Source organism: Ammospiza caudacuta, chromosome 5 (assembly GCF_027887145.1).
Source record: "Ammospiza caudacuta isolate bAmmCau1 chromosome 5, bAmmCau1.pri, whole genome shotgun sequence".
Taxonomy (NCBI): domain Eukaryota; kingdom Metazoa; phylum Chordata; class Aves; order Passeriformes; family Passerellidae; genus Ammospiza; species Ammospiza caudacuta.
The window spans coordinates 31,964,857-31,980,999 of NC_080597.1; the positions used below are offsets into that span (position 1 = coordinate 31,964,857).

The 16,143-nt window shown below is 38.2% G+C and overlaps 1 protein-coding gene across 2 annotated transcripts in view; it reads left to right on the top strand.

Moving 5' to 3' along the window:
• The first annotated feature begins 205 nt into the window (after nt 1-205).
• BLTP3B (bridge-like lipid transfer protein family member 3B) overlaps nt 206-16,143 on the top strand; it is a 47,319-nt gene continuing 31,381 nt past the window's right edge. The window contains exons 1-3 of one of the 2 annotated variants that reach the window (XM_058804586.1): nt 206-381; nt 13,236-13,398; nt 14,500-14,538. In XM_058804586.1, the coding sequence (XP_058660569.1) occupies nt 338-381; nt 13,236-13,398; nt 14,500-14,538 (246 nt within the window). In that variant the 5' untranslated portion in view covers nt 206-337. The remainder of the gene's footprint in view (nt 382-13,235; nt 13,399-14,499; nt 14,539-16,143) is intronic. The other variant, XM_058804587.1, reaches the window with a different exon arrangement.

The following is a 16,143-nucleotide window of genomic DNA, read 5'->3' on the forward strand; positions in this document are numbered from 1 at the left end:
GGCGGAGGCGCCACTGCCCTTGCCCATGGCGCCACGAGTGCCCGTGCGCCTGTCCCTGTCCCCGTTCCCGGGCCGTGCCCCCGTTCCCCGCGCCGCCCTGCCCGCCCGGAGCCGCCGCTCTCCGCGCGGGGCGGGGGCCCGGGCCCGTCCCGCCCCGTCTCGCCCCCGTCACCAGGCGATGCTGCGGCCAAGATGGCGCCGGGCGTCGAGTAAGCGCGAGTGGGGATAGCGGCTCCGCTCCCGGCGCTCTCCCCACCTCGGGCAGGGGCGGGCGCAGGGATGAGGCGCGTTCCCGGTCCCGGCTGGTCGTCGTGAGGGGCGCGGGCAGGCAGACACCATGGCGGGGATTATCAAGAAGCAGATCCTGAAGCATCTCTCCAGGTCAGTGGGGCGCGGTGCACCGGGCAGCTGAGACGCTGCGGGGAGGGGGCGACTGCGGGTCCCTGTCCCGGTGAGCGACCCCCGGTCTGGGCGCTGGGCGGGGGCACCGGGTCCATTCTGCGCGCAGAAGGGGGAACCGAAGACGCCTCCTCGTAGTGATTTGGAGGCGGATGAGGTGGCTGCGCGCTCGTGTGGGGCTGTCCGGCGGCCACAGCCGCTTAGCTGGCCCCTGGCCCCGGCTCCTTCGCCCGGTGCCTGGCGGCGCTGGCGGGGAGGGGGCTCGGTCTCCTGCCTGGCGCAGGAGGGAGTCACCGAGTGAGTCACCGCCGGGCTGACGGTGCCCGCCCCCGCTGCCCGAGGCGTGCGGGGGGCAGAGAAGCGGGGCAGACCCCGACCCCCGTGATTCCCGGGCGGCGGGGGCGAGCAGAGCCGCCGCGGTGCGCTGCTGGCCGGGCTGGGGCAGCTCGGCCTGTGTCCTTGCACTCAGCTCGCCAATTCCGAGCTCTTGAGACACCCAGCAGGTGAGGCCGGGCCACAGAAAGGTGCATGCAGAGAGGTGAAAATAAGTTCGTGGTTTTCTGGGTGACTAAAATAATGTCTAAGGTGCCTCGCGGCCTAAAACAAAACAAGCCTCCTGTAAATTTCTTAGCTGTCAATGTCGTGTGCTTAAAAGATGGAGAAATCACAGAAAGTACACAATCTGATTTATACAGTTTTAAAAAGCCACATCAGGTTTCTCCCATTTTCTCAAGAGAGGCAAAAACCTGTTAGGTACTTGATCTGTCATAATACCATAGCGTTGCTAATTCTTCACAGCTTACTTTTATATCTTAAAAAATACAATCTGAAATACTTTTTTTTTTCTTACAAAATGTTCTATTCCACTTTAGTGTAGTATATCTTAAAAGTGTTTATAGAGAATCAAACAAAATGAAGTGACAGATTGTCATTTGACTAATCTGTTGTTGATGCGTATGGAGAACATAATTCTCATTCCAAATCCTTTGATATCTATCTGCTAAATGTGATGTATGGAGCAGTAGTAGAATAATTTTTCTGCTCTGCCCTGCTCATGAGTTATGTAGCAGGGAATGCTGACAAAGAAATCTCTTTGCATGAAAATGACAGAGCACCGTGTGAATGGAAATGCAAGGAGAAGATGTCATCAGCCTTGAGTCAGGTTTCTAATCAGCAGTGTGCTTGGAATAGCTGGATTTAGCAGCTTGTTTCCTGTAGGGATATGTATGTAGCAAGCTGTACTGGAAGAGAAGTGAGCTCTAGTCTCTGTGCTACAGGTTAACTCTAAAATGTATCTGGGAACTAAGCATGAGTAAGATGCCTCGGTTGTTGTCCAGTTTTTCAAATGAGCAGCTGAATAGATTAGAAATAAGTTCTTTGTCATGTTTGTGATTCCTCTCTTGTCTGTTGTGATAATGTTTACTCAACAAGGCTCTGTCAAATGATTATGACAGATTTTATCACTTCTGGAAAGCTTATGGGATATATCCAGTGGTATGTGGCTTGCAAGTTGAACTTGATGCTCACAATCCATACTATTCAAAGAGTGTTTTTGATGCCTAAACTGTAGACAGCATTATTAAGCCCCTTGCTATGGGTGTTGTTCATTACATGTTCAGATAATACCTTTACTTCCTGCAGAACAGGTGTTTCAGTGGTTTCAGAAGCTCATAACTCAGGAAAGCAGAATTCAAGTGACATGAGCTTAAATTTCAGGGCCTTGACTTTTCTGCAAAAAATATAAAAGTATTCATTCAGGATTTTCATTAATAAGTTTTGTGAGAGTGTGACTAAGGAGCCAAATACATAATGAATTTCCTGTAATAGAGAGCGTGCCAAAAGACGCTTTCACTTTTTACTCTTACTATAAGAGTTACTGTTCTGCAGTTTTCATAGTTTCTTGCAACTGCTGCCTGCTTCAGCTAAGCAGGCATTAGTTGCAGGACTAAAATTTATTGGAAGAGGTACATATGTAGTGGAAAGAATTACCCTCTTATCTTGATTTATTTTCATTTTTTAATATTTTATTTCTCTTTATGTTTGAACAAAGATATGAATTTGTACCTTGAGTTACAGAGAAGTGCTTTGATTTTTTTGCCACAAACCACAGAACAGTTGAGGTTGGAAGGGATCTTTAAATCTTGTCCAGCTCCCCAAATCATCATTGATTTGGCAATGTTTGCCATGAAGATCACTGCAATATCTGTTAGTCATGTTTTTACTCTTTTTCCTATCTAGGTACTGTATTTACAAATTTGGAAGCATTGTGTCATTGAGCAATGCAGTTTCCATTTAGCAGTTCACAGTGCTTTTATTAGATGAACTGATAATGGACACTGGTGTAGAAGGAGCCCTCATCATTCTACGTTTGTTAGACAGTGAAAATATTTCATAAGTATGAGTCTTTAAAGTCTGAGAATAAGAAGATGACCCAAACTGCATTTTGAAATGGTTTTGATATCCAAATTACTTTTTACCTTTATAAAGGGGTTATTGTTGCTGTGTTAGAGTTTAAGAGCAGTGAAGGTAATAAAGCTTATTTTATTCAGTTTTTAACAAGTCTTTATCTCATGTCAGGATGTGGTGATGAGTTTTTTGCTTTTTCAGTCTTTTAAATTTTTTTTAAATGTTCTCTATCTTCAACATGCATTGTTTTCCAAGGCTGTGATAGAAAATGAGGAGGGAAGGGCTAGGAACAAACTATGTCTGTTTTTGTTGTTCTTCACATTATGTGGTGCTTGGTGTAGGATATGAAACTAATTGTATCAACTAAACTGAAGAGATGAATTTGCCATTTGGAGGCTTGAAATTGTGACATCTCCATGTTGTGTTAGGTGAGGTTTTACTGAATGCAGTTGATGGAGTGTCTTGGTTTCATATGTGCCCTAAAATGAAAACAAGCGTCTGGATAACAGCATCATCCTTTACAGAGGTAGGAAAGATACTCCATCCCTAGGAGAAGTCTTCTCTGTAGTGTTGGGATTACTCACTTGTACTGTAAAGGTCTTCCTCATTGAACTGGAACTTGTGTTGAATCTTCATTTGTTACGTATTTTCAGTGGTGAGAGAATTGTTGTTGAACAGCACCTTTTTATTGCAGAGTTTTCTGTTTAGTGCTCTGCTGTGATGATTGCAGATATCCTTCAGCATTCGTTCTTTTTTCTCAGACTTGGTGGACAAGTGTATGAAACAATGGTGTTAAAGATTTCCAGTAGGAATCTAGATTGCCCTGTGCAAGTTCACTGTGGGGTTACTGTAATACTGTCTCTGGTTTTGAGGGGATCATCTCCATAGCAGGAGTTTAAATCTTGGGTTTTTTGGATGGGAGGTGCATACAGAGATCAGGTATTACTAACTCAGACTTGTGTAAGGGTGTTTTCAGGTGTTTTTTAGTTTTGGATACCAGTCTCATTGAAATTCGCTTTCTAGTTAATGAGCAGTCTGAGTCTTCTGTGTATTTGCATGATCCATGCCTTTCTGTGAAAAACAGTTTTGTTTGTTTGTGTAAGAAGCATGAAAGCAAACTTATAAACTTTGCTGGTCTGATAAGTAGCCACACTGAATATGACAGTCTTCACCTCAATTAATATTAACTCTTAAGTTTATTAATGATAGCACGTAGTTCAACTTAAAAAGTTCCAGTTTGCATCTTTATTTTCCACAAAGAAAACAGTAAGAGGTTTTGAAGTGTTTGGTATGGCAGAAATTGTTTTCAGTTGTGTCATTAGTTAATGTTCTGCATGAACTTAGACCTTTGCTTTTGCTTATCTGAATCAATAGATGTGAACATACTAAGATTTCAGTAGAGGAAAATTGCAGCGAGTTTTGTGACAATTGTTTTCATCTCATAATTAGGAAGTCATTCTAAAGCTCATATGGAGAATGGTTGTACAAAGAATAACATCCTAATTGTATGAATATCAGGAATCAGCTGGTACTGATATAAACAATGGTATCCTACATCATCTGGTACAACTGATATGCATCCTACCAAAGTATTTACCCTGCATATTGACCTGGTTTTAAACCAGTCAGACATGCTTGATTGGGGAGGAATGTTGTCCTCTCAAGGGATCTGATTTCTTTTAGGTAAAGCAGTGTAACACCTTTATTGGGCTGGAATGGGCCATTTCCTTCCTGAAAGTGAATGACCAAAATTGTTTGGATGAACTTAGAAAATTCTGCTAGTAGCAAAATAAGTAGGTTTTTGCTTATTTTCAGTTTTGTGTATTCTACTTCTGTGTCACTTTAGTTTTGTTAAAGTTATCCAATTCCTTTAGCTAGCCAAAGAACACAAAGTGTGTGCTTTTCCGCTTCTCTCTTTGCTTGTACTAATTTTGCAGAGTGTATTCTAGGTGACTGACTTCATTGGCTTGTGTAGTATGTGAGAAAATTGCAGAACACAATGTAGACATAATAATCTCTCTCATTCTGAATGAGTCTGTATTGTATCTGAATGCTTGCAGAAGGTGTTAGCATTATGTCTGTCTTAAATGCTGCACCTAGGGAAAGAATAAGCCTAAAAAACTACAAGTAGTAAAACAGAACTGCTTTAGACAGCAGACACGAAGGAGAAAGAGCAATTTAAAATTTCACTGTAATCCTGTATTTCCTAAATTCCCTTATGTTTGAAAATCAGTACTTGTAGTATTTAAGTGGAGACTTCGTGCCAACAGTTTCTTCTGTGTGAACATCTTAGTAATGTTCTGATGAGCATGTAAGAATCAATAAATGCTTTTTAAAACAGAAATAAAAAACTTTGACTCTCTTCTGTTTTTGTTAGTAGTTTCATGTATCATATTGCATTTTAATACTATGTAACAGAACATCTTCCAGAATTCAAACTGAAATTGCTGTGGTGCTTTATGAAATTATACATGTATTTTGGAGATAAATTAGCAATAATGCATTTTCTGGAAAAATTCTAAATCATTACCTTTATTAAGATTTGATATTAAATCTTGTGTTATGTCTCAGAAAGATCTCTTAAGCTTTCAGTAGGATTTGGATTAATAAAGTAAACTCACAGAATTTGACTTGAGCATTTCAGTTTGTTTTACGTTATTTTTGCAAATGTATTATAAATCTAAATGCTAATTCTACAGGCATTGTACAATTAAAGCTCTGCTGAAGCTTTGCTGAAGTCAGACAACTCTTGTGCATACATAATAAAAACTACTACTTTTGCACAATCAAGAGGAATTAATCAGCACCATTTGAGTTGCATGTGATCATTTTCTTTAAAGAGTTCTCAGAATATGAGTAAGTTTCACAATGAAAATTATCTTGAAGATTGCTCTGTTCAAGTATCTGACACAGTAGTATGAAGTATTCCCTGGGAAAAATGGGTATTTAAATAAAAACTGTAAGGAATAAAATTGTCCTTTAAGGTCAAGTGATTATGGAGTATGTAAGAATCAAAACTAGCCCACAGTTGCATTTTTTTAAAATTTGTTATTTCTCCTGCCAAAGCCTTAGTGTTTTGAGGGGTTTTTTTAATATTGAAGCAGAATAAACGTCAGTACTAAATAACTCCAAGAATGAGCGGTGCTTTTTAAAGTGTCTTGGTATATTTTTTTCTTTTTTTCTACAAGAAGATTGGACAAAGGAGATCAGATAATTTCTGATGAGACATTAATGGAATTATAAAAGCTTATGCAAAGTGATTTACTTCACAGTTTTTTTTTTTTTGTGAATCATCAGAATAATTGCTAACAAGTAATTACTCAGTTGTATCAAGAGTATCTTGGGTTTGGCCACTTGCACAACAACCCCGGTTTCTCAATCCAGTAACTCCTGCAGGAGTACACCTTTGTGGAGTTGGTGCTAACCAAGGTTCAGGTCTCTTCATTATCTTCTTTTTCAGTAAGGAAACACAGGAGAGGAAGGAGTTCGAACTAGGCTGTGCTTTTTAGTTCTTCCAGCCTCCCCTGGATGGATGTACGAGCCTTGCTGGAAGAAGAATGTTCCCAGCACAGATTTGGTGGCAGCTCTGCCATGCATCTTTACCATTTAGCTTGAAAACACCAGAGTTTTGGGTTTTTTACCTCAGACACACTTGCTCCTTCTGACTCCCAAGGAAGTAACACTTCGATCCAGCCACCCAGGAATCTGAAAGTTACGTGGTTGCCTACTTCTGAAATAGTTTTCATGTCGTGGTTTCTTCCATTATTGGGGTCTGGAGACTTGAGAAGAATAATTTGTAACTAGGTATCTGTAAGTCACTTTAGTGATAAATCTCCTAAATTCTGTTCTGATATCCCAACAAACTGCCTACCAAGGTCACTGTCCAAATGTTTGCATTTTGTTGCAACCAAAAGGGTGAAAGTGTAGGAATTAATTATATTTAAGCTGAAGTATCTCTTTGAAGTGAAGACAGTTAGCAGAGAGCTTTTTTTTTGAAGAGTCGATTGTACTAAAATTTCATAGCCTGCAAAATGAGACTGCCAAATGTGTGCAGGTCTTTGTAGCACCACCCCAAACACAAAAACAAATCTAGAAGTCCCATTCCCCTACATCTCTAGAATCAGGTTTCTTTAGTGTGAATTTTGAATAGCTGAGGTTGAGACACTGTAAGTAGGAACAAATAATATGAGAAATCTCAGGCTAAGCAAAACAAAACTGAAAAATTGTCTCCCATTTAAAAATAAAACCCTCTTATGCTGCATCTTTGGGCTATCTTCTTCCTCATCTTCCAAATGTATTTACTGGGTGTCCCTGAAATGACTTGGCTACATTGTATCGATCTTTTCTGCATGATTAAAATTTTATTCATAAGCTGTTCATTTAAACAGGGTTCCAGTACTGTAGTATCAGACAGCAAGGGATACTCGCACAGGAATCTAGTGTTTTACACAGGCCTGTTTCCTTTTCAATTCTGTAGTGTCATGATGTGTAACAAACTGTTGTAACTGCAGTTATCTTCAGCTAAAACTCTCTTACATTATTGTATCACTCCTTTTTCCCTTTGAACTTGATCCCTTGTGTGTCCCCTGTGTCCCGTTCCCTACAGCGATCCCAGCTGGCTCTGGTGGAGATTGGTTTGCTGTGAATATCCTTACTACCAAAATGAGTACCAGAAGCTTCTCTGAAGCCGTGGCAACTGACCACTTGCTTTCACCAGGAATAGGGGCCTTATGTCTGAATACCTTGCCCTCAGGTAACTTCCCCTCTCCCACCTTTGTAGAGTAAATGTAAGAGGTGGTATGTATTTATATAAATTTAGGAGTGAAGTGAGCTCTGTAAAATGTTACTTGAGTTTCCACTCCTGTTTCTTTTTGTAATTTAAAATTATGCAAAAAATAATTGTTTGTATGCAGCTGTGTGTTTTGGATTCTTTGGGATTTTTGTAAGTACTAAACTAAATTTGGGTTTGTGAACTAAATCAGCAATCCCATTATAAACATACCTTGACGTGTATTTTCTAAATGTAATCTGGGTATTTCCCAATATCTTTAGGCTATATGACATTTACTGTTTATTATTTGCATCTACTTAATTCTTTTTCATTACTTATTGTGTATTAGCTCTGTATTTGATATACTTGAAGGATCAGACAGCTCTTAAACTAGTTTACAGAAGAAAGTGACTGATTTTATTTATTTATTTAAAATTAAAAGTTCTTATAGTTAATATCTTATCAAAAAGATCTTACTTTGTTGTGAGATCTGATCAGTTACCATTAAAAAAGATACCTGCTAATGTCATATAAATACATGATACCATTTCCAAAAAGCAGGTATTATGCTTTTACGCTGTATCATTATTTAATGATTTTAAATTTCTGAAGTTATTTTTCACCAAATGGCTTTTTTTTGCATTAGGTACAGAATATTGTATTTTAAGTGGTATTTTTAATAGTTTAAGTTTGGGGTTTTTTTTAATAGTTTAAGTATATTTAATAGTTATCAATTATAACCAAATTGAGGTAGTTTTTTTGCTGCCTGGGATGGGGAACTTGTGTATGTATTGCCACTTATTGTTTGATATATTCAGGATTTTATATTATCTTGTACTCACTATATCGTTAAGGCATGATGTATAGGACTGTCATATTTGAATAAATTTCTTTTGGGTTGATCATATTGGCCATTTCTCTGCTTGATGTGAAAAGACTCATGGAATAGAAAAGCTTAATATTGATCTATGTGAGGGTTTATCATAAATGAAAGGTAAATTGCTTGAGCAATGTTTTACTTGCGACATGATAATCATTTGTGCAGTGCAAGCTCCTCATTTATGCACAGTGCTTGGCTGTGTCTCTGCAGATCTGCTTCATGACACATAATTAGATAATAACCACTGATGACAGCAGCTGTCTCAGTTCTGCCTGTACCCAAAAAGGAAGCAATACAGCTTTTCTAAATGGAAAGAAAATAATGTCCTATATGTGTTATTACAGAATTAACTAGGGGAGGCATTACGTACTTGGTGGGGATGTCAGTATTTGAGAAAGTGTGGAACAGGTCTTGAAGTGAGTAGCAGTGTTCTAAGACGTCTTTAGGAAGTCACGTGGAGTGGGAGTCTGTGCTGAAGTCTTTTTGTGTTGTAATGAAATGGAAGCAATTATTTGAAAAGTGTCAGCAAAGCAGATGTATTATTCAGGGCTCCTACAATGGGATGGATCAGGAGGTGGTGTGACACTGCACCAGATGTGTTACACAAATATGGGTTCCTTGTTGAGCCAAGGTCCTAATTAGTGGTATCCCTGGAAAGGAAGATTAGTTCTTAGACTATGATAGGTCAAAAAGCCTGGTAACTGTTAGGTGCTTAAGGTCCTATACAGTAGCATGAAAAGTCCCACCTGAAGCTGTAGGGTTGTAGGTGCTATTTTGGATCTGTCCAGTGTGCTATAACTCATGGCCAGCCCAAGAGCAGTAGGTCCAGCTGGGTGTGTAAACAAGGAAATGCCCTGTCCTGCTCCAAGGGGTTGGGTGATGAGCACCTTCACAAAGTGCTTTGCAGGAGGTGATGCAGATCCTCTCCATGCTGGACATCCAGCAAGCCATGGAGGGTTCTCCATCTTGCACTCAGACCCCAAATCCATATCAGACAATTGTGCAAATGTTCATGGTGAGATTGGATAAAGCGTGTAGGAATTTGTGTGGAGTAGCCACAATACCAGTGGGAAAAGGGGTGATACCTTTCTCATGTACAAGCTGATGTTGGAGGGTGTAAGAGGGATCCAGTTGGGTGTCACAGATAGTGAGGGGTGTACTTGATCAAGCCAGTTACTTAAAATCAGCTATGATTTGTGGTGTTGTGTTGAATGAGAGGAACTCAATTGTAACAGTATACACTGGTGATCCCAATATTTTTTTTCCTGTGGGAAATTTGACAGAGAGTTAGTTCTATTCCTCTTCCATACTTGAAATCCTAAAGTTTGAAGTGGTATAGTGAGCTGAATAGTAGTAGACTTCCTTCATTCTGTTACTTAGAGTCATGGGAAGGAAATATCTTCCCGAGAAACTCAATTGAAAAAGACCATTTTTCTTGTTTCAGAAATGGTTTAATATTCCTTAGTGATCAAATAACATGGTTCAACCAGGTGAAACAGTAAAAAAACCCCAGTTATCTTCATGTTCCATTTCTGCTGTTCTATTATTGATCCAGTTGCCAGTGCTTAGTAGGTCATGCTTCCCTTTTTCAAAGCCTGTTGTTTAAGCAGTTTGAATTCATAACAAGGAGATAAGCAAAACTTGTGGTACATACTGTGATTTGATAATTTATCATGATTAGAGCATACATTTAGACTCATATTGCTGAGGAACTTTTATTTAAAAAGCAGTGAAGGCACTTGGTAGAGCTGGGGAAAGCAGTTGTATATTCAGGAGATGTGCCAAACATCTGAGAATCTGTGTCCAAATGTGATCCAGACTTCTCTTATTTCTCTGCTAAATCCAGAGGTTGGAATTTCTATTGTCAAACTTGACAAGGCACCTGGTATTCACTTCAGACCTTTGGGGAGCACTGCTCTAAGCTTCGTGTGGTTTGTGGCCTTCCCTATGCAAACCATAAGCTTGTGGCTTCAGAAGAGTGTTTTCCCATCTTCTCTACCTGTTTTGGGTTTTTTTTTGTTTCTGTTTTCAACTTCTTGGCCATCTTCTCTGCCAGAATGGTGAAGCTCCAAGCCAGTGGTATTACAAACAAATCTATAGAAAATAAATAATTTAGGCAAGGAAATAAATGCATCTTTTATGTAGGTTTTGAGTTATTTTAGAGGGAGAGAACTGAAAGAGCTGTTGTGTCCTGACAAAATACATTGATTGTAACTTACTCCTCTTTGATTCCTAATACTGCACTGTTACTGTACAGTCTTTTATGCTTTTCTCAAAACTCTTAGTCTGTACTTTGTAAATTGAACCATTTATCTGTAACTGCATAGGTGTGTAGATGTACCCAAAGGAGCTGTGTCAGGCAGCTTGTGATATTGACAAATTTGTATTTCTGGATTCTTGCATTTAAACTGTAAATATTTTACAGCATTATTCTACTTATGAAATTCAATATTAAAGCTGTATTGAAATCTATACTATCACACAGTAATTCAAACCTCAGATATGTTTTGAGAAAGAAAGTGTAGTTTGTAAAACTGAAAATCAATCTGTGAAAACAATTATGTGAAGAATATCTTCTCTCTGCTCCCCTGTTGAGAGTTTCCTTCCATGACTTTTGACATGAAGAGTACAGTCCTAACAGGCAGAGATCATCTTATGTCTGTCTCTTCTGAGTGAAGAATTAAAAAAAATTATATATAGAAAAAGTGATGGTCCTTGAATTTTTTCCCTGTCCTTCTGCTCCATGGTGAGAGAAACTGGCTTCTATTTTGTTTATTGGAAGGAAATGGAAAGTAACTCAAAAATGGCTTTGCTGTTGCCATTCTCCCCCTGATTGGTATTTTGGTATTTTTCTTACTCTGAAATTTGAAAACCTCTTTTTGTAGGTCCTGTGTGTTTCCTCTGATGTGTCTGCAGCTGTGATCCAGGATAATGCTTAGATCTGTCTCCAATCTGAGAGGCATTTCTGGTGTGGCTGAACTACAGGGAACTCTGAGGGGGACTTCTTTCACAGAGCATGTGTCTCAGGAGACTTGTGTGTGTGTAATGGCAGAATGGTTTTGCATTTGCTGTGTAAATGTGACTTTAAATGACACCAGTTTGTAATTCTTATGTTGACCCTTACGTAGAAAGTCAAGACTGAGAGGTACTACTAGGTGACTGAAAACACTCAATGACTGCTTTTTATCTTCTAGGAATTTTGTGCTACCTGAGTCAGATGAGACTTTGCAATGGTTTCTGAGATAGGAAATTTTATATTTTGCTGTTACTAATAGGTTGTTTTAATGAGGAACATTATTTAGCTCTTGTCATTATTCTTTCTTGTTGAAAGCAAGAAAAAAGGGTAACCAGAAAAGAAAATAATTCAAGTCCCTTATTCCCCTCATAATGTTTCTAAACAGACCATTTAGAAATACATTAGTTACCAAGGAGAATACATTTATCAATACCCTTATCTCAATATATTTTTAGTACTGAAACTATATTATTCACAGAATTACATCTCATTGCTTGTGGATAATTTATGACTGTAAGCAATACAGTAACAACTGCAGTACTTCTGTCATAAGAAACATGTCTAGTATTATTTGCAAATACATACTGCTTGTATTTTGTCAGGCTAGGTAAATGCATTTTCATCCTAACCATCCCAGAATGGAGTCAGGAAGTTGGACTCAAAAAATGCCTTCTCTGTTTCAAGCTGTATTTGGAAACTGTTAAGAGGAAAATGAAAGCTTGCTGACCTTCTTCATCTTCTTCCACATCTCCTCCAGAATCAGACTTAATGAGGACCTTGTAGTTCAGTTAGAAGCTGGTCTCTTGAATGGAAAGGAAATGCTGGAATTGCACCTCCTGGGGCATTGCTGCAGAGTGATGTTCCCTCATTGAGGACAGACAAAGCCCTTTGCTCTCTGCCGGGAGAATAGCAGCACCAGGAGATTTTGGTGGGAAAAGTCACAAAGCATACTGCCAACAGCAGTATTTTCTACTCCCTAGTCTTGCAAAACTAGACTCAATTCGTGAGCAGAAACAATTTTTTCATGGCAGATTGAAAGTGTGGCAAAGTATAGCCTGTTCATAGCTTATGGTAGATACAATGCTACAGCTGTTGGTTTGAAGGCAAGGTACCCATGGGCTCTGTCATACTGTCTCACAAGGATGTGAACCATTTGACACAGTCACACAGGTTGTTTCATTGTATCATCAAATCCGAGTGCATTTGAAATATAAAGTAATTTATATGTACGCTTTTAACTAGTTACACTTTTTACCACATGGATATCATATTGAGCTTTCAAGTTTTCATCCAATATTTTATATACCTCATGCTGTTGTATATGTATTTCTAATTGGTCTTTAAATTCTATAACTAAATCGAATTAATATTGTAAATAAAACTGTTTTATTGCAAGATTTTAACTAAATATAGAAAGGTACTGTTTATGACAGTAATTTTAGGGGTTTGGGATTTTTTCTCCTTTCAAAAAATTAAAGAGTGAAATAGATTCAATTCTACTTTATATAGTTTAAAATAAATAGTTCAACAGAAACATTAGAAGATATCTCACAATATATTTTTGTTTATGTATTTATAAATTGAGCTAATGAGATGAAAAAATTAGAGGGACAAATCAATTACATCATACCATTTCTTTCCTGGGTGAAATTTATCAAAGATTTCTTCACCCCCGGACCATTGCTTTAAGTTAAATTGCCACTGATATGCAAGATAACTTTGATTGCTTTATATATATTTACTTAAGGGGTGTTTGTTTTTAGGTTCACCAAAAATCTGTCACCTGACAAGATCAACCTGAGCACGTTAAAGGGGGAAGGTCAGCTGACCAATTTAGAGTTGGATCAAGAGGTACTCCAGAACATGCTGGATCTTCCAACATGGCTGGCTATAAACAAGGTGTTTTGTAATAAAGCATCCATTAGGGTGAGTGTTTTATTAGACTGGAGTGGTAATTAACCAATTATTTTTTCTTTTTGTTTTGTCTTTGTAAACTTTCAAGCAACTTTGTATTAATAGGAAATTCTGATAAGTGCTTGATAAAATTTTAAAGAACAATGAAGATTTTATCAGCAATCATTTCTGCCTTATTTTTCTTTCTCATGTGATGACATAAAATACATCTGGAAATAATGAAAATAAGAGGGATTATTTTTAATTTTTTTTTCTTCCTGAGTAGAATTCATTCCTGCCTGTTTTGAAAATGTAGAGGTAAAAGTTTGTATTTGTCTGTAGTACTTAGTCTATCATCATTATTTGTTATTCTCTTTTTTTGTGTGTTCTCCCTTCACTCCTCTTCATTTATTGCTTTCCCTCTTGCTCTGTTCCTGTTTCCAAAAATACCTTTTGGAGGGATTCTGATCTCTGTGGGAAATGTGTGCAAACAGTAAATCTAGGAGATACTGCATTTTTGAACATTGTGGCTGCTAATAATTGAAACAATGTGTATCATCTCTACCACAATATATGAACATGGGATTAAGAAATGAAGTATGCCTTATTTTTGACTGAAGTTACAATCAGGTGAAACATTAACACCTCCTTAGTCTTTAGGTGGAGTTTGTTTATGGTTTTTTAGTGTTCTTTCTTTGCTTTTTTTTTCCCACAATGGGAGATTGTACTGATTTTTCTAAATGCAGTGAACTTGATGTTTTGTTGCAGACATCTAATTAGTTGTAGATCAACAAAGGAAATGTACTTTTTTTTTTCCTTTTAAAGGAAATAATGTGCAAGGCTGTGATGCTTTTTCTGATGCTTGACAACTCACTGTTAAGGAGACAGATTCTACTTTGTTCCTCTGTTTTTCTACTCAGTGATAAGTAGATTTTGAAGTTCAAACTTTTTAACACCTAGTGTGCATAAAGTTACCACACAGTATGTTCAGATGAACTTAATATTTTGAAAGTAATGTTATGCTGAGTTCAGAAGCTAGAAATATAATTTGTATGCTTAGAACACATTCTGTGTGATTTATTTTACTGTATTTTTAATATTTAATTTGCTTTAGAGTAGTGTTTTCTCTTGCAGATACCATGGACAAAATTGAAAACACATCCCATCTCTTTGGTGAGTTCTGAAATAAACTCTGAAATGTACTGTGAGTAGCAGAATCTATATCAATATTTATATAGTTCTCTTGATATGATTCTGGAAATAACTGAAACATTAACTGGCCTTTACTAAGTGTCCTCTGGGTAGCAGCAGATCAAGGCAAAATGCCTTAATGTTTTCCTTGGTAGGTTTATTTTCCTAATCTGTGGCTTCAGTGTAATCACTGTAATGTTTGACTGTTAGCTCACTTCTGTCACATTTTTAGTCATTGCATGTTCATTTGGGCTTACCTGAAGGGTAGTTATTTGTCCAAGTCACCTCTTTTAGAAGTTCCTGCCTTTCTTTTGGAGCGGTCTTTTCTAGGACTTTTCAGTTCTACATCTGTACTTTACATAGTGATCTCAGCTATGGCATTTATAGGGTTTTTATAACCACTTAGGATTCAGCCTGGATATAAATAGGAGGAAAAATGTGTAAATAGAACTCAACAACAATTAGAAGTCGCATTAATTCTTGCATCTTTTCTCCTTTGTTCTTTAAATATACTAACAATTGTGGTAGCACAAGAGGTAATGTATTTGATGATAAGTAAACTTTCTCAATTGCATTTGCTTAAGAGTGAACATTCCTTTAGCTGTCATGCTTCCCAGTCTTGCAGTGAATGTGCTTGTAATTCCTTCATTCTGAATCAGACTTGGGAAAGACATGTTGTTTTAAATAATTGATGCATTTGCTAGTGACCCAGTTGGAATGTACTTACATCTGTACTGCTTCTTCCTGACATCCAGAACTTAAAGCCTGGTAATGCTGAGGTGAGATGATTCAACCATTTGGCTGGGAGATGCAATTGCCAAATTAGGAAATGGGTTTAAGCTGTGCTATTCTTAAACATGACACACTTCGACCTATGGTAGCAAGGCACTGTTTGGTTAGCTCCTGTTGAGCTTACATTAGCACTCTTTGAGGCTAAAATAACTTTCAAGGTAATCTTTTTTACGTAAAGGTGTCCTTGAACAAGTGCATTAAATATGTAACAAAAGTTCACTATTCAATGGTAGATTGTACAACAGCCTTTGTGATTTCTAAAGGAAAGTGAATTTGGTGCCCAAGTGCCAAACCTCAGCCCTTCACTACATCACTGAACTTCTGGTATTTTGGCAGGGATGGGAAGAAGGGATATTTTTGCTACTGAGAGTTGAATTGAATTGGAATAGCATCCTCTTTTAGCACAGCTTACTGGATAACTAGAACCCACTTGTCTAGCCAAAGGGACTTTCACTAAGCTGAGTTGCCCTTTGTGAGAATCAGTCTGTTGACATAGTGGCACATACTGTTTGTTCATGATCCAGTTCTGGTTTTATATGATAAACAGGATAGTTTTGAGCAGTGATTTTGGTTTTAACTCTATCCAATTACAGAAGTTGCCAGTGAAAAAAGACATAGACCTGCATCCAGGCATTCTTCGTTACCTCTTTTTTTATATTGTGCAGTCTCCTTGAATCCATGTCCTACTGTTCTGTGCGCTAGTCATGTAGTAAAGGGAATTTTTAAAAGAGTGGTCAAACATCCAAAACTGTTAGGATAACTGGGAGAAATCTTGGCTTCCCCTCACCATCCTCA